At 36.6% G+C, this 24,585-nt stretch overlaps 1 protein-coding gene across 1 annotated transcript; it reads left to right on the top strand.

Moving 5' to 3' along the window:
• Nucleotides 1-434: 434 nt before the first annotated feature.
• Nucleotides 435-9,996, top strand: LOC140953870 (N(6)-adenine-specific methyltransferase METTL4-like). The gene is made up of 8 exons (XM_073403247.1): nt 435-613; nt 1,182-1,253; nt 2,588-2,702; nt 4,248-4,409; nt 5,760-5,835; nt 7,050-7,843; nt 8,732-8,823; nt 9,741-9,996. Exons 1-8 carry the CDS (start codon nt 449-451, stop codon nt 9,858-9,860), a joined length of 1,596 nt encoding a protein of 531 aa, XP_073259348.1. The 5' UTR covers nt 435-448; the 3' UTR covers nt 9,861-9,996.
• Nucleotides 9,997-24,585: the final 14,589 nt, after the last annotated feature.

The raw sequence follows: 24,585 nt of genomic DNA, 5'->3' as shown, positions 1-24,585 counted from the left end.
AACAGTCAGACAAAAAATCGGACAAAAAAAAAAAAAACGAGCATGAGATCGGACAAGAAATCGGACCAAAAATCGGACATCGAATCGGACAAGAAATTGGACAACAAAAGGACAAAAAATCAGACAAACAATCGGGCATTAAATCGGATAAAACAGAAAAAAGTTGGACAAAAAATCAGACATAAAATCGGACAAAAAATCTCCGACATGAAATGGGACAAAAAAATCGGACATAAAATCGGACAAGAAATCGGACATGAAATCCGATAAGAAATCGGGCAGAACAACGGACATGAGATCGGAAAAGGTTTACACCCATCGTTCGTTCAAGCATTCATTGGAGAAGGACGTCTGCGGGGAGGCTAGTTCCCAGGGTACCATCCTTGAACGCCTGCAACATTTTTCTCAAAGGCAGAAATTCTCGCGTGTGAGTTTATAAAACGCTAAAATGGCTGTGATCGGCTGCTGTGAAAATGGACTTCTTGTCGATCACCAAAGAAGTATTTCTGAGTCAGTTTCGGAGTTGTCCTTGTGCTGCAAAGACAGTTTATTCGCTTTGTTTGAACCTTACTTTCGATCTTCAGTTACAAACAGTGGTACGCATAAACGAAAGGTAAGCGTGTAACACTAACTGAGTTAACTTGATTGATTCTTTATGGAACGGCAATCGCTAGATTAGATTCTCACATGATCTGTATGCTGCCTCAAGAGTGAACTTTTTTAGCTAGCTCTTCAGAGACTTTCAAAGGACTAGCTAGATAGGCACAGGCAGCCCAAATGCAAGATGTGTAAGCGGTTTTATTCCCATACAAATACGTGACTGCATGCTGATCAATTCTCATGCAAACAAATGAAATTTATATAGAAAGGCATGTAGCCTGAAAACGTACAACAGTTAGAAATACATGTCACTCAGAGGATGAGGAAAGTATGGTGATGCTTAAAATACGGCACTGAATACATACGATCTTGTTTTTCTCTTCTTAATCCAATGTATACCAAGATCGTATACTTACTATCACCCCATACCCTTCCTATATTTTTATTTTATCACCCCTTGTTGCATTGTTGTAACTCCACTAAAAACCCTTCACAGTATCTAATGGCTTTTTTTTGACCGGACGTGTCTTGTGCTCTAAGTCAATAATTAAATGTTTTTCTTCCCCTCTCTGTAAACCCAGCGAAAAAAATCCGTGAAAGGTTATCCAATTGAGGAGGAGAAGGACACAGAAGCTCTTCTTTACCACCAGAAGGTACTTAAACACATTATTTTCTTACCATTATTTTCCTAATTTATTTATTTATCATTTGGCATAATTTTTTTTTACTGGAACCAAACTTGTGAATTAATCCTAAAGGCAGTCAGTTTCACCTCAGTCAGTTATTGAACAACTGCATTGAGGTGCCTGAGATATCCAGGAGCTTCCACCATTGAGAGTAGAAGTCATTACGTCACATTGCCATGGTAGCAGAATTTCTGGATGACAACAAACCGAAAATGTCTCTTAAAAAGTGAATTTGCACTGTTTCAAACTTCATAATCCTATTCACTTTCATTTAATTTGTCAAATGTTGGCAGAATTTTCTGGAGTTAAATCTAAAAGGACGGTATCAAAGTTTAGAAAAAGAAAAAGAACATTTTTGTGTTTTGTTCGCCTTCTCCATAGAGCGGGCGCGTGAAATTAGGTTGTTGGATGTCGCAATAATTGTACTTACTACTACAATGGCTATAAAGAAATGTACCAAATATCATGATGTAAGTCCAAAGTTGTTGTTTTGCTAATATAAACTTATTCTTTTTTGCCGTTTTTGTTGCTGTCGCCATCGTTGTTGCTAAAGCTTCCTATTGTTGTGATCCAGAAATTTTACTACCATGGTAATAGGATGTCACACTTCTCCTCTCTCTTGGCAGCCACCTCCTAGAAAGAGACTGCTCCTATGGCTGGCAGATCCTGGTAACCCAGTCATGAGCCCCCGTGGGCAAGGGAAGAAAGCAGGCACTCACCACACTGAGCAAGTCAGTGGAAATATGGATAAACAGGGGGGAGGTGGGGAATGCTATAAACTGACTCAGCAGTGGCAGATCTAGGGGAGGGGTCCCCCTTATTTTTAGTCCAAATGAAAAAAAAAAATTTTTGCGACTGCCCCCCTCCCCCTTATCTTGGGGTCTGGATGACCGGGATCCCCCCTCCCCCCTTATCTGTAGGTGTGGATCCGCCACTGCTCAGTCACCACGATTGTGAGACACCAAGGCTGAATAAATGCTCACTAAAAAATAAAAAATGCCCGAACACACCAATGCCAGAACGTTAAAAATGAACTCAAGCAAGAAGAATAACATTCTGGAAACTGCAATAAAATGGCCAAAGATGCCAAAACATCAGAATGCTAAAAGCACTCTAGAACATGCTACAGTGCACACAACTGCAAGAGCAGGTGGGATACTGGTGCATGCACATCTCATAACACTGCTGGCCAGTAGAATAAGGCTTATAAAGCTCCTTGTTGTTAACTCTGTTAAATTGCATCTAAATGCGTTTTATTAATCACTGTTAATTTTATCAAATCTTTGTTTTCATACATTAAGGTGAAAGGGACAATTCTTAAAGTCCTGGAGAATCTTGTGAGGACTGGGGTAGAAAAAAGATATTTTCTTTCCAGTTGTGAGGACTTTGAAGTAGATTCATGTACAGTAGTGCCAGGTAAAATTTCCAATTTTTTTTATTTTACTAAATCATGGCATAGTGCTCCAACCAACACACAATTCATTTATGAATGTGCCGTTTGTTGTAGAAACAAATCTTAACTAATGGCAACCTCTCTACAAACATTTTTACCTTGTGAACAAGTCTCTCATAATGGGCTGTTGACAATCAACCTGGATCGGACCGGATCGGGTAAACCCCCAGAACACTATCCCTAACTTCTTATTATTTGGTGGAATATAGGGGTTGATCCGATCCAGTCCAATCCAGGTTTTGTTGATGCCTCTCAGCATGATACAAACAAACACACAGAGAAGCTTGCATTGAGCCCACAGCAAACAATTAGCAGAAGCTTGCACAGAATTTTTTCTGCCCAGGAGCCTGTTTCGTGAAAATTCCAGTTACTTTTCAGGCCCAGAAAGCTGTTTTTTGTTTGTTGTGTTTGCATTCAAGAGCAAAGTTTCAATAGTTTTGAGAATAATATAGTGAAACTGTCAGTTGATGAAGCAAAAGTGACTGGTTTGTGACAGGTTTTGATTTTAAAATTTGCCTTTGGACTTGAAAAGTTTCCGGGCTTTTTGAGAAACAGGCCCCTGGAAGCAGATCTATAAGGGGAGGACCCAGAGCCTAGGTCACCACCTTACAAATTGACGCCCTTAGAGCGGCCTAAGGGTGGCACAGGGTCTAGATAAGTGGGTATCCAACCTACTTGAAGATCTGAAGCAGCCATTGCTACAACAGCTGCTTCTGCAATAGAGGCATGCAACAACTTAATTAAGGGCATTCAATCTCTTTACAATGGCTATTTATAATGCAAATGATGGTCAAACTGATGTACGCTCTTAACCTCATTCCCAGGCTTCTTCACTCCTCAGCCCCCCTCTCTCTCCAGGGGCCGTGTAGGACCCTGGGAATGAAGTTCCTACTCACTGCAATATGCCCTGGTGAACAGTTTTGCTCTAAACATTTGTTTCCTGTTTAGATTATATATTGAAACAAATTTCTGTTGCATTTTTTTCAGTTGTAAATGCCCTTATTTCAAATTTAACCTTGTGAATGTGTTTTTTTTGGAAACTAGAGTTCAGTTAATGAGGCAAGCCAGTTGTCCTTATTGTTTTTAACAGCTGCATCTTTTTCTGTCGTTAATGTCTATCATGATGTACCAGGATAGCAAAATTGAATGTCCAGGAGATTAAAAACCACCCAGCCTTTTAAACACTAAAACTTCTCTATGAGGGAATGGCAGGTACAAGACACACTGCAGACTAGTCACAAGTTCAGGTCACTGCAGTATTGATAAATAAGGACATAACCGGTTTCCCCTTAAGCCAAAACTCTATTTTGGATTGGATTAGGGCTAGGAGACACTTTCAGTGTTGTTTATTTACTGTAGCACAGTACTGTGACCTGCACTCTAACCTGTACTTGTTACCTGTGTTTTGTACCTGCCGATCAAAAACAATAAATGCACAGGCAACAGACATGTCCAGACCAGACTTAAAAGCTGTAAATGTTTTATCTTTTTTTTTTTAATTTCTACAGATAAAAATCTTCCCAGTGAACACAACTTATTCGGTCATTTGATATCCCATTTAAAAGAAGAGCCAGCATTACTTAACATCTGTGGACAGCCATACATTATACCTCCTCAGTGTACTTTCTTGATGTCTGATTCAAGCAACTTACAACCTCTTATTGATCATGGTTAGTATTTTTGGATACTACCTGTTGTCATATAACACTCTATTTATTTTAATTTTAATCACTTCCACCATGTGGTGCGAACCACACAACAGAGTGGGCCTCCAATTTAAGTGTGTCCTTAAAGGTAACCCACCCAACCTAGGAGAAGTTGGCCACACCACCAGGGTCTACGTCCCCTACTCTTTTCGAACAGTGTTGTGGGTTTTTTTACTTCCCATAAGATCCAGATAAGTGAAAGTGCTGTGAGACGGGACCTATGGTTTTTTGGCCTTATCCAAGAAGACTAGAAAGTCTAACCATTTGCAGGTGTCATTACGAAGACAGCACATTCTCCTCAGTTATTTAACCCTTTAAGACCCAATATCCATTTACAAATTGTCCAAACTGGTCTCCATAGATTTCCTTAACCCTTTAAGCCCCAATATCCACATACAAATTCTCCAAACTGATCTCCATACATTTCCTTTAAGAATTAGTTGAGAGAATTTGATGGCAGATCAAAGCATTTTCTCTTTAGTGATCATTTCATAAATTCTCATAACCTAATCTCTTGATAAGGTATGGATATTGTTGGGAGAAAATTGATGTTGGTCACCATTGGGACTTAAAGGGTTAAGGAATAGGTTGAGAGAATTTGATAGAAGATCATAGCATTTTCCCTGAGGTGATCATGATCATTTGATTACATCTCATAACCTTTTCTTCTTGATTATTTATTGGTATTGCAAAGAGAAAAATAATGTTGGTCACTCTTAAAAAAATAAAAAATAAAATAGCCTTTATTTAAAGAGGGTAGCACTTAATAGCCAAAGGCTAATAAACTTGTGACCCTCATTTTAACGTCTCCTGATGGAGACGGGACCGCCATTTTACGTGGTCATCTGAGCCACGCGAAGGTCCAGCCGCCCGCAGGGCAAAGGAAGTACCTTCATTTCTCAGTTATTTTAAGACCCTAAGTATTGGTCCGGCCCCGGGAATCGAACCCGCGACCTCCCGCTCTGCAGTCAAGCGCTCTACCGACTGAGCTAATCCTGCCGCGGTTGGGACTTAAAAAGGTTAAAGACCCCGAATTGTGATCCAGCCAGGATTTGAACCCAGACATCCTGCTCAGCAGTCTTGAGCTCCCCTGAGCACTCCCAACTATAAAGCTAACCAGGTCTAAGCCTTGTCAACTCTTTTTGTTTGAAAACAGAGTTTGTTTTCTCCAGTTTCAAAAAAATCTGCCTCCTTTTTTTCAGAATAGTGACTGGAAATGGTACTATCTTTTTCTTTTACCAATGGATGCCAGCAGTAAGATTTTACATTTGTTAACTCATAATTTATTTTAATTATTTTCTTTTATTTTCACAGCCCAACAAAATGGACTTTATAATCTAGTAGTGCTAGATCCTCCTTGGTATAACAAGTCTGCAAGACGAGGCTCAAAGTATGACGATAACTTCTAGTTTTTCTCCACTTAAGTAAATGTATACCAAAATCCTACTTAATATCACCCCGTACCCTATAAGGGGTGGCGAATGGTACCTCGAAAAACGTGGGTCTCAGAAAATTTTGGCAGGATCTCAAAATCTTGGAAGCGTTTTTCATAAGTCTCGAAGTCTCTTTTTTTCATGGTTTGTTTTTACTTTTTTTCAGTCTCGGAACTTTTCACCAAAGAGTCTCGGGCACTGATTTCTAACTAGGATTTCGATATCTCAGCAAGTCTCGGATTTTACCATTCGCCACCCCTCCTATAATTTATTACCCCTTGTTAAAAAGGTATATGGCACACTTCTTCGATAACCCTTTTATTGCTGACAGTGACCAAAGAATAAAATCACAAACAAAATCAAATTTTTGTTTTGTTTTGTCAAATCTTGTAAAGTAAACAGTACTATGTGAAAGTTCTGCCCAATAAGTTTTATTTGAATGGTAACACCATAAGATTTCATCTACAGATTTATTGGTTAGAATAATAAAATAAATAATCTTGGTATGATGTGGTCCAGGTGTAAAAGGTTTGAGAAAGGATTCATTTAAAAAGCCAAAGGATAGGGGAAGATAGAAAGCAAAGAAATTATGCCAAGTACTCCTTGCCTCTTCCTGTCCTTTGCCGCACCATTTTTCCCTTAAAGTTTTTACAGCCTCGCTATGTGGATATACTGTAAAGGCTGATTTTGACTAGCGACAGAGTCAGATTCAGAGTTGTAAGCAGAGTTGTAAGACCGCTTATCCCCTAGTGAAAATAAAAAATCGGAATCGTAGGTGGAGTCGTAAGCATGGCGGGATCAGAGTTAGAATAACGGCAGGATAAACCAATAACAATGCACATTCCCACGCTTTGTGATTGGTTTAGTTCTTCGGCTTCTGCTTCTGACTCTGACAATCTGGTTTTCACTAGATCATAAGCTGAATGTAAGCGACGGAGTCATAAGCAAAATCAGAACACTGTTTTCACTAGATGATAAGCACTAGCCACACTTCTGATTATGACTCCGACCCTGATTCTGACTTCGTCACTAGTGAAAACCAGCCTGAAGAGTGGCACACAGAAGCTGCCTCTGTCAAGGGAAGATGTAACCGGCATTTTAAGGCTCCAGTTTTAACATCCCTTGATTCAGAACTGTTCAAGTGTTTCACTTTGTTTATCTTCTGTTAAAGGTATTCCTTCATGTCCCTATGGCAGATCAAGTCTCTACCAGTCCCCCAGCTTCTTGCTCCTGGAGCACTGGTGGGGATCTGGGTAACAAACAAACAAAAGTATCTCAGGTTCACCAAGTCAGAGCTTTTTCCTCATTGGTCAGTTGAGTTAGTGGCAGAGTGGTACTGGGTTAAGGTCACAAGAAGAGGAGAACTGGTAACTGATTTGGATTCACCACATAAGAAACCTTACGAGCCTTTATTGATTGGCAGATTTAAACCAGAAGGGGATAATGGTTTGAGGGAATATTGTTCGAATTTGATTATGGATGACAAGTTTGATGAAGACAAGAAGAGGTGTAGCTTAGAACAAAGGGAATTCTGGAATACTTCATCACCACAAATGAAAAGGAAAAGACTTGCAAGCAATGAAAGTGACACTAATTTTTACATCCAAGATTTCAACAAAATTACTACAGCAGCTGATGGTACTGAAAGTAAAAATGTGCATGACATGTTGCAAACTGTGACTTGGCAAAAATCACATGAACACAGACCAATGCTTTGTGGATTAAAACACCTGTCGTATAAATTAGAAAGGTCAAGTGATGATGATGAATTTTTAGACTTACAAGTAAATGAAGCAGTTTGTAATACTGGTACAGATATCAACCTAAAAAGAAATGTAAAAGATACTGGCCACTCCTTAGATTCAGTAGAGTCATCAAAGAGAGGATGGGAAAGATTATTACCATATGAACAAGTGATCTGTAGTGTGCCCTGCAGGATCCACTCCAGGAAACCACCTCTGAATGGTAAGTCTAGATGACAGATCTTCAGAAACTTTCATTTAATAAATGAATGAATGAGTACAATTTGTCCTGCAAAATTGTGAAAAACCGCATTCTGCCCGAGGTATGTAAGCTTACTAAAAAAAACAATGCCGGATAGTACTGTTTACCTCAGATGTGATGTATAAAAAGTATAATCTAGTCACCAGATTAATTTTGTTGGCTCGATTTTGTAAAGTAAAGTTGTCAAACAGAAAATTTGGCTTGATTTTTTATTTTTGCCCCCCTTTTAGAAAGGGAATGCAACCTTTTAATATTACAATGTACTGTAAATTGGCTAATCTACTGTGATCAAGAGCCATTGTGGCTCTTGACTCGTCAAGATGATTGGTATCGTTTGGGTGTACATATAAGGCTATTAACTTGATGTCGGATTTGTTTCACTCTTGGACTGTTTGTAAATTATTTTTCTTTAAAATCATTTAGCCTTTCCCTCAAAAGACACATGAATGTGTTTGATTTAAATTTCTTATAAATTTATTAGTGGGAGCTTCACTTTTAGCCCTGGCTAAATCTATATATTAGTACAGTTTCGGTGTCAGTTTTGCATGTATTTCATCAGGGACAAGTCTATTTAATCAAAAAGTGAATTTTGATGTTCTGTATTTCATGTGAGACTGCGTATAATGTCTTGCGTCACACCAATGCTTAATTTAGTGGACTGGGTCAATTTGTTATTGGGGGGATTGACGTGGAGGGTACTGTAAAGAAAGTCCACAGATTTTAGATCTCCAGAGGTGAGCATCTCTGTACTATTAAATAGTACAGAGCTGCTTACCTCTACAGAGCACATTTGGCTCATTTTTCCCTAAACTTTATTTGACTATACTAACACTGATACCCCTTCTGCAGAAATTCTCTCCTGTTATATACCACCCTCTTCTCGATGCCTTGAGATGTTTGCACGAAACTTAACACCACACTGGACAAGCTGGGGAAATGAGGTAAGAAGTTATTAGATTGTTATTGGAGGTCAATTCAAGATTGTACGGAGGTAGCGTTGCCGAGCGGTTAGAGCAATGGACTTGACTTGTATTTCCAAGGCTAGAGTTTGAGTCCCACTCTGACCACCAACTGGATTTGTTCTCAGTAGTCCCACGTTCAAAACCTCGGCCACGTCTGTAAATTAGCTAACTCGTCTGGTTTACCTCCTACCAGTTGCGATTTTAAGAGGAAATTATTATTATCAAAACAAGAATGAATGCTCTATTTTTTGTTTACAGAAAGACATAATTTTTAATGTGGTTGTATTACAAGTAGGAATAGGGCCATTTATACGAGGGAAATAAGATGCGTCTTACATAGGATGCGTCCTAAATAAGACACAAACTATCCCGTATAAACAGCACATTTCTTTGGAAATTTAGCTAAGACGCATCTTATTTAAGAACAGCCCTTAACACCTGCTCTTCGATAAGAGGCCTCTTAGCTGAGGTGCGTCTTAATGTGCTATTTATACAGGACAGTTTGCGTCTTATTTTAGGACGCGTCTTATTTTCCCTTGTATAAATGGCCCTAATGTGTCCAAAGAAAGGAAAGCGCTTCAGTTTGTAAAAACATGCAAATAATGTTCCAAAACAAGTTGCACATTACTAATTGTTGCCTTTTTTACGACTTTTACCACAATGCACACCCACAGCATCCTGCAAATGCTTTTACTCTCTAAGTCTAAGACAGGGTGCTAGTCCATCAAAGTGGAGCAAAAAGTATTGTGTTAGGAAACAACACATCAGTCATGCTTCAACCCGGACATACAGATCTGAAGTTTGACTTGCTATCCATTACTAGTAGACACAACAACAGGCTGCGTAGCTTCACAACTGTGTTGGAGACTGAGGTAACTCTATTTTCTGTTTACTAGGTGTTGAAGTTTCAGAGTATGGAGTATTTTACACAGCTGTCAGCAAAAGAAACAGATCCAAACCTAAGACCGAGCAACCTATCTTCAATCACCTCTATTAACAATTTTTTGTGTTCGTGATCACATAGCCTGCGCATGAGTTCGTCAACAAAGTTGGGGTGAGAGCAAAAAAGAGGCAAGAAGGGAGTGAGGGAGGGGAGAAAAGGAAATTTTTCCTCATTTTCCCCTCCATCCCGTCCCTGAAACACTTGCTAGGCAGGCTAATGATCACGTCACTTGTGTTACGTACATCAGTAACCGTCAAAATATAGAATAAATGACTTAGTGTTGTGAAGTTTGTGTAGAGCGGTGGTGTTCGGTTTAATTTGGTGCAGCTTGTGTACTGTGCAGGTGAAGTTTAATGTGCTGGTACTTTTCACTAAATGACGATACAAAAGATAGGAAACGGTCGGTATTGGTAGCCTGCATCTAGGATTTTTGTTAAGTCATTAGCCCATGATTGTGGGTGAAGATTTTTTCTTCTATTACTTCTTTATTTCTTTCTGTTTTTGTTACACGCTTATTCTTGGTCCAGGATTTAACCATACCAGTTTAATTTTGATCGTGGTCATTTATGATTTCTGCAAAGAGGTTAACCAATGATTTTGGGTAACAATTCTTATTTTCTCCTTTGTTGTTCCCTTTTTATTTATTTATTTAAAGTTTATTTTCCTGTATAATAACTAACTACATGGTAACCCCTCCAAAAACACAAAACTTAGTGACAATCTCAAAGATGCATTTTATTATCTTTAGAGGCTCCTTTTCTATCTACAATGAAAACAAACAATAATTCTAGCAAACAATATTTCTCAGCCTATTTTGGCCAAAAAGAAAGTATGGAAAAAATTCCAATTTTTGAAAAAAACCATGGACTATCCACTTTGCAAAAATTCGAATTTTTCCACTTTTTTCAAAAAAAAAATTTGTTAAACAAACCCTTCTCTTCTATTAACAGTATCAGTAAACAATATTTCTCGGCTTATTTTGGCCAAAAACCAAGTATGGAAAAAATTCAAGTTTTTACCAAAACCATGGAAAAATGTCAATTTTTCGACTTTTTGAACTTCTTGTTTTTATAGGTTAGAAAATCGTTTTTTCGTTCTACAATATCATAAAAGACATTTTCCTGGCCTGTATTGCCTTAAAAAAAGGTTGGAAAAATGGCCATTTTTGAACCAAAACCATGGGTTAACCCCTTTGGAAAAATGTCACTTTTTGGTCGTTTTGATTTTCTTGTTTTTCTTCCTAGAAAGGCGTTTTTTCAAAAACATGGGTTTACCCCTTTGGAAAAATGTCAATTTTTCGACTTTTTTGAACTTCTTGTTTTTATAGCCTAGAAAGGCGTTTTTTCGTTCTTCGAATATCGTAAAAGACATTTCCTTGGCCTATATTGCCTAAAAAAAAAATTAGGAAAAATGGCCATTTTTGGTCCAAAACCATGGGTTAACCCCTTTGAAAAAATGTCAATTTTTCGACTTTTTGAACTTCCTGTTTTTAAAGCCTAGAAAGGCGTTTTTTCGTTCTAGAATATTGTAAAAAACATTTTCCTCGCCTATAAAGCCTAAAAAAAAAAGTGGAAAAATGGCCACTTTTGGACCAAAACCATGGGTTAATCCCTTTGGAAAAATGTCAATTTTCCGACGTTTTAACTTCTTGTTTTTATAGCCTAGAAAGGCGTTTTTTCGTTGTAGAATATCGTAAATACATCTTCCAGGCCTATATTGCCTAACAAAAAAACTCGGAAAAATGGCCATCTTTCGTCCAAAACAATGGGTGTTACCCCTTTGGAAAAATGTCAATTTTTTCGACTTTTTAAACTTCTTGTTTTTCTAGCCTAGAAAACCGTTTTTTCTTTCTAGAATATAGTAAAAGACATTTTTCTGGCCTATATTGCCTTAAAAAAAAAAAAAGTTAGAAAAATGGCCATTTTTAAACCAAAACCATGGGTTAACCCCTTTGGAAAAATGTCAATTTTTCGTCTTTTCGAACTTCTTGTTTTTATAGGCTACAAAGGCGTTTCTCATTCCAGAATATCGTAAAACACATTTACTTGGCCTATATTGCCTAAAAAAAAAGTTGGAAAAATGGCCATTTTTGGACCAAAACCATGGGTTAACCCCTTTGGAAAAATGTCAATTTTTCGTCTTTTGTCAATTTTTTCTTGTTTTAAACTTCTTGTTTTTATAGGCTAGAAAGGCGTTTCTTCGTTCTAGAACATTGTGAAACACATTTTCTCGGCCTATATTGCCTAACAAAAAAAGATTGGAAAAATGGCCATTTTTGGACCAAAATCATGGGTTAACCCCTTTGGAAAAATGTCAATTTTTCGTCTTTTTGAACTTCTTGTTTTTATAGGCTAGAAAGGCGTTTTTTCGTTCTAGAATATCGTAAAACACATTTTCTTGGCCTATATTGCCTAAAAAAGAAAGCTGGAAAAATGGCCATTTTTGGACCAAAACCATGGGTTAACCCCTTTGGGAAAATGTCAATTTGTCGTCTTTTTTAACTTCCTGTTTTTATAGGCTAGAAAGGCGTTTTTTCGTTCTAGAATATCGTTAAACACTTTTTCTTGGCCTATATTGCCTAAAAAAAAAACTTAGAAAAATGGCCATTTTTGGACCAAAACCATGGGTTAACCCCTTTGGGAAAATGCCAATTTTTCGTCTTTTTGAACTTCCTCTTTTTATAGGCTAGAAAGGCGTTTTTTCGTTCTAGAATATGGTAAAACACATTTTCTTGGCCTATATTGCCTAAAAAAAAAAGCTGGAAAAATGGCCATTTTTGGACCAAAACCATGGGTTAACCCCTTTGGGAAAATGTCAATTTTTCGTCTTTTTGAACTTCCTGTTTTTATAGGCTAGAAAGGCGTTTTTTCGTTCTAGAATATCGTTAAACACATTTTCTTGGCCTATATTGCCTAAAAAAAAAAGTTCGAAAAATGGCCATTTTTCGACCAAAACCATGGGTTAACCCCTTTGGAAAAATGTCCATTTTTCGTCTTTTTGAACTTCCTCTTTTTATAGGCTAGAAAGGCGTTTTTCCCTTCTAGAAGGACGTAAAACACATTTTCTTGGCCTATATTGCCTAAAAAAAAAACTTGGAAAAATGGCCATTTTTGGACCAAAACCATGGGTTAACCCCTTTGTGAAAATGTCAATTTTTCGTCTTTTTGAACTTCTTTTTTTTATAGGCTAGAAAGGCGTTTTTTCGTTCTAGAATATTGTAAAACACATTTTCTTGGCCTATATTGCCTAAAAAAAAAAGTTGGAAAAATGGCCATTTTTGGACCAAAACCATGGGTTAACCCCTTTGGAAAAATGTCAATTTTTCGTCTTTTTGAACTTCTTGTTTTTATAGGCTAGAACGGCGTTTTTTCGTTCTAGAAAATTATAACACACATTTTTTTGGCCTATATTGCCTAAAAAGAAAGTTGGAAAAATGGCCATTTTTGGACCAAAACCATGGGTTAACCCCTTTGGAAAAATGTCAATTTTTCGACTTTTTGAACTTCTTGTTTTTATAGGCTAGAAAGGCGTTTTTCCGTTCTAGAATATTGTAAAACACATTTTCTTGGCCTATCTTGCCTAAAAAAAAAATTTGGAAAAACGGCCATTTTTGGACCAAAACCATGGGTTAACCCCTTTGGAAAAATGTCAATTTTTCGTCTTTTTGAACTTCTTGATTTTATAGGCTAGAAAGGCGTTTTTTCGTTCTAGAATATCGTAAAACACATTTTCTTGGCCTATATTGCCTAAAAAAAAAAGTTGGAAAAATGGCCATTTTTGGACCAAAACCATGGGTTAACCCCTTTGGGAAAATGTCAATTTTTCGTCTTTTTGAACTTCTTTTTTTTATAGGCTAGAAAGGCGTTTTTCCGTTCTAGAATATTGTAAAACACATTTTCTTGGCCTATCTTGCCTAAAAAAAAAATTTGGAAAAACGGCCATTTTTGGACCAAAACCATGGGTTAACCCCTTTGGAAAAATGTCAATTTTTCGTCTTTTTGAACTTCTTGTTTTTATAGGCTAGAAAGGCGTTTTTTCGTTCTAGAATATCGTAAAACACATTTTCTTGGCCTATATTGCCTAAAAAAAAAAGTTGGAAAAATGGCCATTTTTGGACCAAAACCATGGGTTAAGCCCTTTGGGAAAATGTCAATTTTTCGTCTTTTTCAACTTCTTGTTTTTGTAGGCTAGAAAGGCGTTTTTTCGCTCAAGAATATGGTAAAACACATTTTCTTGGGCTATATTGCCTAAAAAAAAAAAGTTGGAAAAATGGCCATTTTTGGACCAAAATTATTGGTCAACCCCTTTGGGAAAATCTCAATTTTTAGTCTTTCTGAACTTACTTTTTTTATAGGCTAGAAAGGCGTTTTACCCCCTTAGAATATCCTAAAACACATTTTCTTGGCCTATATTGCTAAAACAAAAAAGTTGGAAAATGGCCATTTTTGGACCAAAACCATGGGTTAACCCCTTTGGAAAAATGTCCATTTTTCGTCTTTTTGAACTTCTTGATTTTATAGGCTAGAAAGGCGTTTTTTCGTTCTAGAATATCGTAAAACACATTTTCTTGGCCTATATTGCCTAAAAAAAAAAGCTGGAAAAATGGCCATTTTTGGACCAAAACCTTGGGTTAACCCCTTTGGAAAAATGTCAATTTTTCGTCTTTTTGAACTTCTTGTTTTTATAGGCTAGAAAGGCGTTTTTCCCTTCTAGAATATCGTAAAACACATTTTCTTGGCCTATATTGCCTAAAAAAAAAAGTTGGAAAAATGGCCATTTTTGGACCAAAACCATGGGTTAACCCCTTTGGAAAAATGTCAATTTTTCGTCTTTTTGAACTTCTTGTTTTTATAGGCTAGAAAGGCGTTTTTCCCTTCTAGAATATCGTAAAAAACATTTTCTTGGCCTATATTGCCTAAAAAAAAAAGGTGGAAAAATGGCCATTTTTGGACCAAAACCATGGGTTAACCCGTTTGGGAAAATGTCAATTTTTCGTCTTTTTGAACTTACTTTTTTTATAGGCTAGAAAGGCGTTTTACCCCCTTAGAATATCCTAAAACACATTTTCTTGGCCTATATTGCTAAAACAAAAAAGTTGGAAAATGGCCATTTTTGGACCAAAACCATGGGTTAACCCCTTTGGAAAAATGTCCATTTTTCGTCTTTTTGAACTTCTTGATTTTATAGGCTAGAAAGGCGTTTTTTCGTTCTAGAATATCGTAAAACACATTTTCTTGGCCTATATTGCCTAAAAAAAAAAGCTGGAAAAATGGCCATTTTTGGACCAAAACCTTGGGTTAACCCCTTTGGAAAAATGTCAATTTTTCGACTTTTTGAACTTCTTGTTTTTATAGGCTAGAAAGGCGTTTTTCCCTTCTAGAATATCGTAAAACACATTTTCTTGGCCTATATTGCCTAAAAAAAAAAGTTGGAAAAATGGCCATTTTTGGACCAAAACCATGGGTTAACCCCTTTGGAAAAATGTCAATTTTTCGTCTTTTTGAACTTCTTGTTTTTATAGGCTAGAAAGGCGTTTTTCCCTTCTAGAATATCGTAAAAAACATTTTCTTGGCCTATATTGCCTAAAAAAAAAAGGTGGAAAAATGGCCATTTTTGGACCAAAACCATGGGTTAACCCGTTTGGGAAAATGTCAATTTTTCGTCTTTTTGAACTTCTTGTTTTTATAGGCTAGAAAGGCGTTTTTTCGTTCTAGAATATTGTAAAACACATTTTCTTGGCCTATATTGCCTAAAAAAAAGAAGTTGGAAAAATGGCCATTTTTGAACCAAAACCATGGGTTAACCCCTTTGGAAAAAGGTCATTTTCTCGTCTTTTTGAACTTCTTGTTTTTATAGGCTAGAAAGGCGTTTTTTCGTTCTAGAATATTGTAAAACACATTTTCTTAGCCTATATTGCCTAAAAAAAAAAGTTGGAAAAATGGCCATTTTTGGACCAAAACCATGGGTTAACCCCTTTGGAAAAATGTCAATTTTTCGTCTTTCTGAACTTCTTGTTTTTATAGGCTAGAAAGGCGTTTTTTCGTTCTAGAATATTGTAAAACACATTTTCTTGGCCTATATTGCCTAAAAAAAAAAGTTGGAAAAATGGCCATTTTTGGACCAAAACCATGGGTTAACCCCTTTGGAAAAATGTCAATTTTTCGTCTTTTTGAACTTCTTGTTTTTATAGGCTAGAACGGCGTTTTTTCGTTCGAGAAAATTATAACACACATTTTTTTGGCCTATATTGCCTAAAAAGAAAGTTGGAAAAATGGCCATTTTTGGACCAAAACCATGGGTTAACCCGTTTGGAAAAATGTCAATTTTTCGACTTTTTGAACTTCTTGTTTTTATAGGCTAGAAAGGCGTTTTTCCGTTCTAGAATATTGTAAAACACATTTTCTTGGCCTATATTGCCTAAAAAAAAAATTTGGAAAAACGGCCATTTTTGGACCAAAACCATGGGTTAACCCCTTTGGAAAAATGTCCATTTTTCGTCTTTTTGAACTTCTTGATTTTATAGGCTAGAAAGGCGTTTTTTCGTTCTAGAATATCGTAAAACACATTTTCTTGGCCTATATTGCCTAAAAAAAAAAGTTGGAAAAATGGCCATTTTTGGACCAAAACCATGGGTTAACCCCTTTGGGAAAATGTCAATTTTTCGTCTTTTTCAACTTCTTGTTTTTATAGGCTAGAAAGGCGTTTTTTCGTTCTAGAATATTGTAAAACACATTTTCTTGGCCTATATTGCCTAAAAAAAAGAAGTTGGAAAAATGGCCATTTTTGAACCAAAACCATGGGTTAACCCCTTTGGAAAAAGGTCATTTTCTCGTCTTTTTGAACTTCTTGTTTTTATAGGCTAGAAAGGCGTTTTTTCGTTCTAGAATATCGTGAAACACATTTTCTTAGCCTATATTGCCTAAAAAAAAAAGTTGGAAAAATGGCCATTTTTGGACCAAAACCATGGGTTAACCCCTTTGGAAAAATGTCAATTTTTCGTCTTTCTGAACTTCTTGTTTTTATAGGCTAGAAAGGCGTTTTTTCGTTCTAGAATATTGTAAAACATATTTTCTTGGCCTATATTGCCTAAAAAAAAAAGTTGGAAAAATGGCCATTTTTGGACCAAAACCATGGGTTAACCCCTTTGGAAAAATGTCAATTTTTCGTCTTTTTGAACTTCTTGTTTTTATAGGCTAGAACGGCGTTTTTTCGTTCGAGAAAATTATAACACACATTTTTTTGGCCTATATTGCCGAAAAAGAAAGTTGGAAAAATGGCCATTTTTGGACCAAAACCATGGGTTAACCCCTTTGGAAAAATGTCAATTTTTCGACTTTTTGAACTTCTTGTTTTTATAGGCTAGAAAGGCGTTTTTCCGTTCTAGAATATTGTAAAACACATTTTCTTGGCCTATATTGCCTAAAAAAAAAATTTGGAAAAACGGCCATTTTTGGACCAAAACCATGGGTTAACCCCTTTGGAAAAATGTCAATTTTTCGTCTTTTTGAACTTCTTGTTTTTATAGGCTAGAAAGGCGTTTTTTCGTTCTAGAATATCGTAAAACACATTTTCTTGGCCTATATTGCCTAAAAAAAAAAAGTTGGAAAAATGGCCATTTTTGGACCAAAACCATGGGTTAACCCCTTTGGGAAAATGTCAATTTTTCGTCTTTTTCAACTTCTTGTTTTTGTAGGCTAGAAAGGCGTTTTTTCGCTCAAGAATATGGTAAAACACATTTTCTTGGGCTATATTGCGTAAAAAAAAAAGTTGGAAAAATGGCCATTTTTTGACCAAAATTATTGGTCAACCCCTTTGGGAAAATCTCAATTTTTAGTCTTTCTGAACTTCCTTTTTTTATAGGCTAGAAAGGCGTTTTACTCCTTTAGAATATCCTAAAACACATTTTCTTGGCCTATATTGCTAAAAAAAAAAAGTTGGAAAATGGCCATTTTTGGACCAAAACCATGGGTTAACCCCTTTGGAAAAATGTCCATTTTTCGTCTTTTTGAACTTCTTGATTTTATAGGCTAGAAAGGCGTTTTTTCGTTCTAGAATATCGTAAAAACACATTTTCTTGGCCTATATTGCCTAAAAAAAAAAGTTGGAAAAATGGCCATTTTTGGACCGAAACCATGGATTAATCCCTTTGGAAAAATGTCAATTTTTCGACTTTTTGAACTTCTTGTTATATAACCTAGAAAGGCGTTTTTTCGTTGTAGAATATCGTAAATACATCTTCCTGGCCTATATTGCCTAGAAAAATTGCAAAAAATTCGAATTGTGCCATTTTTTTGAAAAGAAATTTTTATGTTAAAGAAAGCCTTCTTTTCTATCTAGAGTATTAGGAGATAATATTTCTCGGCCTATTTTGCCAAAAAACAAACTATGGAAAAAAATCTAATTTTTGACCAAAACCATGGACTAACCCCTTTGCAAAAAGTCGAATTTTTTACACTTTTTTGAAAAGAAATTTTTCTGTTAAAGAAAGCCTTCTTTTTTATCTAGAATATCAGCAAACAATATTTCCCGGCCTATTTTGCCCAAAAACAAACTATGGAAAAAATTCCAATTTTTGACCAAAACCATGGACTAACCCCTTTGAAAAAATTGGAATTTTTCCACTTTTTTGAAAAGAAATTTTTATGTTAAAAAAAGCCTTCTTTTCTTTCTAGAGTATGAGCAGATAATATTTCTTGGCCTTTTTTGCCCAAACACAAACTATGGAAAAAATTCTAATTTTTGACCAAACCTATGGACTAACCCCTTTGCAAAAATTCGAATTTTTTCCACTTTTTTGAAAAGACATTTTTACGTTAAAGGAACCCTTCTTTTCTATCTAGCGTATTAGCAAACAACTTTTTTTAACTTTTTTTCCAAAAAAAAACAAAGTATGGAAAAAATTCCAATTTTTGAAAATACCATGGACTAACCCCTTTGCAAAAATTCGAATTTTGTCACTTTTTTCAAAAAAAATTTTGTGTTAAACAAAGCCTTCTCTTCTATTTAGAGTATCAGTAAACAATATTTCTCGGCCTATTCTTCCCAAAAACCAAGTATGGAAAAAATACTAATTTTTGACCAAAACCATGGAGTAACCCCTTTGCAATAATTCGAATTTGTTCCACTTTTTTGAAAAGAAATTTTTATGTTAAAGAAAGCCTTCTTTTCTATTTAGAATATCAGCAAACAATATTTTGTAGGCTTATTTTGCCCAAAAACAAAGTATGGAAAAAAATCCAATTTTTGACCAAAACCATGGACTAACCCCTTCACAAAAACTCGAATTTTGCCATTTTTTTTGAAAAGAAATTTTTATGTTAAAGAAAGCCTTCTTTTCTTTCTAGAGTATTAGCAAACAATATTTCTCGGCCTATTTTTCCCATAAACAAAGTATGGAAAAAATTCCAATTTTTGAAAAAAACTATGCACTGACCCCTTTGCAAAAATTCGAATTTTGCCACTTTTTTCAAAAAAAACTTTTATGTTAAAGAATACCTTCTTTTCTATCTAGAATATCAGCGAACACTATTTCTCAGCCTATTTTGCAAAAAAACAAACTATGGAAAAAATTCCAATTTTTGACCAAAACCATGGACTAACCCCTTTGCAAAAATTCAAATTTTGCCACTTTTTGAAAACAAATTTTTACGTTAAAGAAAACCTTCTTTTCTATCTAGAATATCAGCAAACAATATTTCTCGGACTATTTTGACAAAAAACAAACTATGGAAAAAATACCAATTTTTGACTAAAACCATGGACTAACCCCTTTGGAAAAATTCGAGTTTTTACACTATTTTAAAAACACATTTTTATTACATGGAAAACCTTTCTTTTTCTATCTACAATATCAGTGAACAATATTTCTAGGCTTTTTTTTGCCCAAAAAGAAAGTAGGGAAAATTTTCAAATTTTTTACCAAAACCATGGCTTCTGGAAAAATTGGAATTTGTTCACTATCTAAACAATACATTTTTATAGTCTAAAAACCCTTATTTTGTATCTAAAATAACAACAAAAATATTTCTGGAGGTGTATGTTGTGTAAAGTCCATGAATCTCCATATCAAGCATGTGAAACCAGACCATGCACCTTTCACACATGTTGTGTCTGCTGCAAGCATTTCCCAGGTGTCTGCTTCAACCTTGGTAAGCTCTTCATGTCTCAGGTGCTAATATCCTCAGCCACGCGATATCTTGCTGAGAGACTTTGAGCCCACTGCAAACGTCCGAGAAAAATCTTGTTTTATGCAGGACATCTCTACTCTGAATGATTCTCCTGACAAAGAATGGATCTCAACAGTCGGGTATCCTAAGGAAGAAGAAAAGCAGTTGCTGTTTCAGCTTTCAAGTGAGTCAAAGAAAGAGGTGACTCCACTGAGCCAGGTCATGTTTGCTAAGCAACAACCAGGCTACTTCTTGGTGCTCCCTTTCCAACCAGCCAAACGACACCCAAAATGAAAATGCTAACCCCATTTGTCAGTTCTTTTCCAAGAATTAGCCCACCCATGCATCTGTGCAGGACTCTGTTTAAATTAGCTATGCTAAACCACATGCTGCTGTATAAATAAATAAATAAATAACACATTTTCGTTAAATTGAGGTATCTGGCTTAAATTGTTTAATAAGACAACACTCAAGGTCTGAAAATACTGCAACTAATAATATTTCACATACACACAATTGTTTATTAGTGACAAAGCAAAGGATCAAAATAGCTGGATATTAGTCAAGTTTTTTTGGCATTTTTTATGACGAAAAAAAAGTTAAGGTCAAAAAAGAACATGGGCAATATCCATACTAAATGGCTAAAAATGAGAACTAATTTTTCTCATTCTTGCGGGACTAACGCAGCAAATCCTGAACAGGCAAGGTGGACCTGAAAATGGGTTGAATACCTACCAAGAGCTTTACCTGAAGGAAAATATGCATCTCATGACATGTGCAGAATCCACTACCATTGAGCTTGTCTGCAGAATGGACAACAACTGCACACCAAAAGACATCCTGTAAGGAAAGTTTCCAGTGGCTCAACATTACTCTGTTGGCAGTTTACTGTTTCAAGGGGGTATAGAAGAGGTACATGAAGCTAGCAAGGATCAATGCAGCCAGCTGGGAAGCATTTGCGGGTGACAGCAACATGGTACTCCAACATGGCACCAGGCCAGTTCTTGTTATATTCAAGCTCTATTTAGTTCATCGATCTCCATATTCAACTCAAGCATCTGAAACCAGGCCATCCAGAATCCACACATGTTGTGTAACTTGCAAGTGTTTCCCAGCTGTTTGCATCAACCTTGGTAAGCTCCACATGTCTCCTTCAAATATCCTTATCCAAGCAGACTGTCTTGCTGACAGACCCTGATCCCACTGCAAACCTTCCAACAAAATGTATTTTTATGTTGAAAGTCTCTTCTGCGTGGCTGCTTGGAGATCAAAATTTCCCTTCTTGGTGTTCAAAACCATTGTAATATCCTCTATGTTTCTCATTATGCATTATTATGCATTAGTGGCAAAGCATAAGGTCTAGATGGCTCGATAATGGCAAAATTTTTTTACACATTTTTTGAGACTGAAACAAGTCAAGGTCAATAACGATACAAATAAGAACAAGGCCAATATCCAGCTGCGTTAACCAAACAAGCTTGTCAATAAAGGATTTAGCAAATAGCATTCATTCTTGCAGGACCAACACAGGAAATCCTGAGAGGGCAAGATGAACCTGGAAATACATTGAATATACATGTATACATGTATACATGTATACATGTATCCCATGCAGGTGCAGACTCCACTACCATTCATCTACCACTGTGCCTAAGCTTGTCTGCAGAATGGACGACAACTTCACACCAAAAGACATCCGTAAGGAAAGCTTCCAGTGTGCTCAACATCTGTTGGTAGTCCACTGTTTCTGAGGGTATCTAGACGAGGTACATGAAGCTAGCCAAGGTCAAGGCAGACAGCTAGGAGGCATTTGTGGGTGACAGCAAGATGGTACTCCAGTGCAGCACCTGGCCAGTTCTTGTGGTACTCAGGCTCCATAAAGTCCATTGATCTCCATATCAAGCATCTGAAACCAGAACATCCAGATTCCACACATATTGTGTCACTTGCAAGTGCTTCCCAGCTGTTTACATTAACCATGGTAAGCTTCAAATGTCTCCTGCAAATATCCTTGTCCAAGCAGTGTCCTGCTGAGAGACGCTGATCCCACTGCAAACCTTCCAACAAAATATCTTTTTATGTTGGAAGTCTCTTCTTACAAGGATTTTCCTAATGAAGAATGGAACCTAATGGTGAAGTTACCTATGAAACAGGGAAGAGAAACAGTTCTTAACTCAGTCATCAAGTGATGCAAAGAATGAGGTGGATCCACAAAGCCAGGTCATGCTCTGAGCTAAACATTCTTATTAAATACTTGGTACACAACACTTCACCAACTGACTTTGAACCAGCTGAAACAACACCCGGATTAGAAGTTACTAACCCTATTAGTCAGTGCTATACAATATAATTGAAATACCGGTAGCCCATCCAAACGTGTAAAACACATGTTGGTCGAGTATGAGGCGTCAATACCAGCTGTTTCCAAGGTTACAAGGTTACTTCAAGAATTCTTACAAATATATCCAGAACGTTTAAGCTGTTACAAGTTCTAAGTGAGCCTGGCAAAGGAGTTTTGAAAACCCGTGTGGGAGACTGTTGAGCATTTGACTCCATAAAACCACATATTTCAAATTCCACTGGTCAAGAATTTTGCACTGATCATGTCATGTCATTTTGCACTGATCACAGAACTTCCATTGGGCAACCCACGGGAATTAGGCTTTAGGCTTGGTGAAACGCACGTGGGTAGGGAATTTGAAATCTTGGGCCCAGTTGTTTGAACACTGGTTAGCACTCACCCAGGGATAAATAATATTTTAACCCGGGTTTCTTTTTTTTTTATCAAAAGCACTCTCTCGGATAATTTCCTCTGTTCTTTTTAGACTATCCAGTCATCAAATGGTAGGCAAAGAGAATTAAATTGAATTTACTTTTTAATCCCTCAAATCAGAGTTCAAATTTGGTACTAACCCTGGGTTATCTTTATCAAGCTTTGAAACAATCCAGCCCTGAACATCCCCAGGGTGGGAAATTTGACTTGGTCCCCATCTTGAAAAGTGGAGGACCTGGGAATGAGTGATAAGGGGTCCACCATGTTAGAAAATAACCAGTAGTCATCTGGTTGAGTTTCCCACATAAATTTTGATTTGTTCATTTCTATGTGAAGAATGGTAGAAAGAAAGTTAGGAGTATCTTGTTGCCCGTTAAGCAACAAAATGTTGTTTTAACACCCATCAGTGATCTATCCTTGAAGTTCTATGACAAAAAGTATTTTGTTCCCCAGCACTGAGAAGCAATACTTGCACAAAGCCTAATTTGGAAATACTCTTTCCACTTACAAGTTTTCACCAGATGCTGCCCTACCACAAGTTCTTGACATAACAAAAGATTAAAGAATCATACTGTACGTAAAGACATGAAATAGTCCTGGAATTCTATGATAGATTTGCAAGTATACTCCAATATGTATGTCCAATTAAATGAAATTCTGGACCACAGTTACAAACACCAGCCCTTATATTAGACATTAACCCTTCTTGACGATGATATGTCATGTTCTGGCATTGCACATTTTGTATAGCGGTAAACAGTGTGTTTTCCACTGTATTTTCCGGAGTATAGAATGTGTGTTACTGGTAAATCGCCAGCCACGCTAAATATCCAGCTAGAATATGTCTTCTACACTTGGGGAAATACACAAAGTTTGTGGGTACCATTATTTTGTCACCAAGGAACTACTCTCTGGAGATGCTCAGTGCTACAATAAAGGCTGTTGTGAGATAAATCGTAGAGAGAGATAGAGATAAATCGTGAGTGCCTGTTAGTTCACCCCACAGGTGAGAAATTGACATTTGAAAACCTCCCGTGGGTTGCCCCCATCCCTGGGCAAACCATTGATAGGTGCATAAAAGTATCATGCGATGCTTACCGCAAGTTAGTCACGGTAAACCTGAGGTCAACTAACTGGTCCTCTAACCTCACTTTGAACAACGTGTGGTTCCAAATATTATCCATACGTCACCCACGGAAGGGATTTTTCCTTAGACTCCCCCACCTCTCTGGAAATTTCAGTCAAGCTTCATACATTTACTTAAATGTTTGGGCCTTTGAGAACGCCTCACCCCCCCCCCCCCGGAATTTCCAATCCCTTCTGTGGGGGGAGTATGGATATTTTCTGGAACTACACAATGCAATTTCTACCTCAAGTTATAAACAAACTATCCTGTTCCAGTCAGTCTGATAGTCAGGACGTTACAAATCAATATTTTTGATACTCGATTAAAATCGATTACAATTTATCTTTTAATATCGAAAATCGATCAGTTGACTTTTTGTGATTGTCGATTTTATCGATTTCTGTAATTAAACAATCAATTTTATCAATTTTGATTGGAAAATATTGCAAACATAAAAAACATAACCACTCAATGAGTCAACAGAGGTACCGCTCATTAGTTCAGCTTCAAATGGAAAAAAAATGAGTGACTCTAGCCAAATTTGTGATCATCGATTTTTATTGATTACTATAACTAATCAATCTACAAATATCAAGTATTATTGAGTACTATCGATTAATCGATTACGTTTTCGATGATCGATTTCGATCGATTTGCAACGTCCTGAAAAAGTGGGTAGTGGTGCACGTTAAGAAAAAGCGTGCAAAAGTATAGAGAGGACTGGGGCTGATCG

This window comes from Porites lutea, chromosome 12 (genome assembly GCF_958299795.1).
Source record: "Porites lutea chromosome 12, jaPorLute2.1, whole genome shotgun sequence".
Lineage (NCBI taxonomy): Eukaryota > Metazoa > Cnidaria > Anthozoa > Scleractinia > Poritidae > Porites > Porites lutea.
The sequence above is the reverse complement of the archived record's forward strand: the minus strand, read 5'-3'. Positions and strand labels throughout refer to the sequence as shown.

What these genes read in the sequence shown, in the direction of transcription:
- LOC140953870 (XM_073403247.1), top strand. Translation starts at nt 449, where the DNA reads ATGGCTGTGATCGGCTGCTGTGAAAATGGACTTCTTGTCGATCACCAA. An exon ending in CTCTTCTTTACCACCAGAAG is followed by an intron (nt 1,254 to 2,587) that starts GTACTTAAACAC and finishes TCATACATTAAG; the next exon opens with GTGAAAGGGACAATTCTTAA. An exon ending in ACAACCTCTTATTGATCATG is followed by an intron (nt 4,410 to 5,759) that starts GTTAGTATTTTT and finishes TTATTTTCACAG; the next exon opens with CCCAACAAAATGGACTTTAT.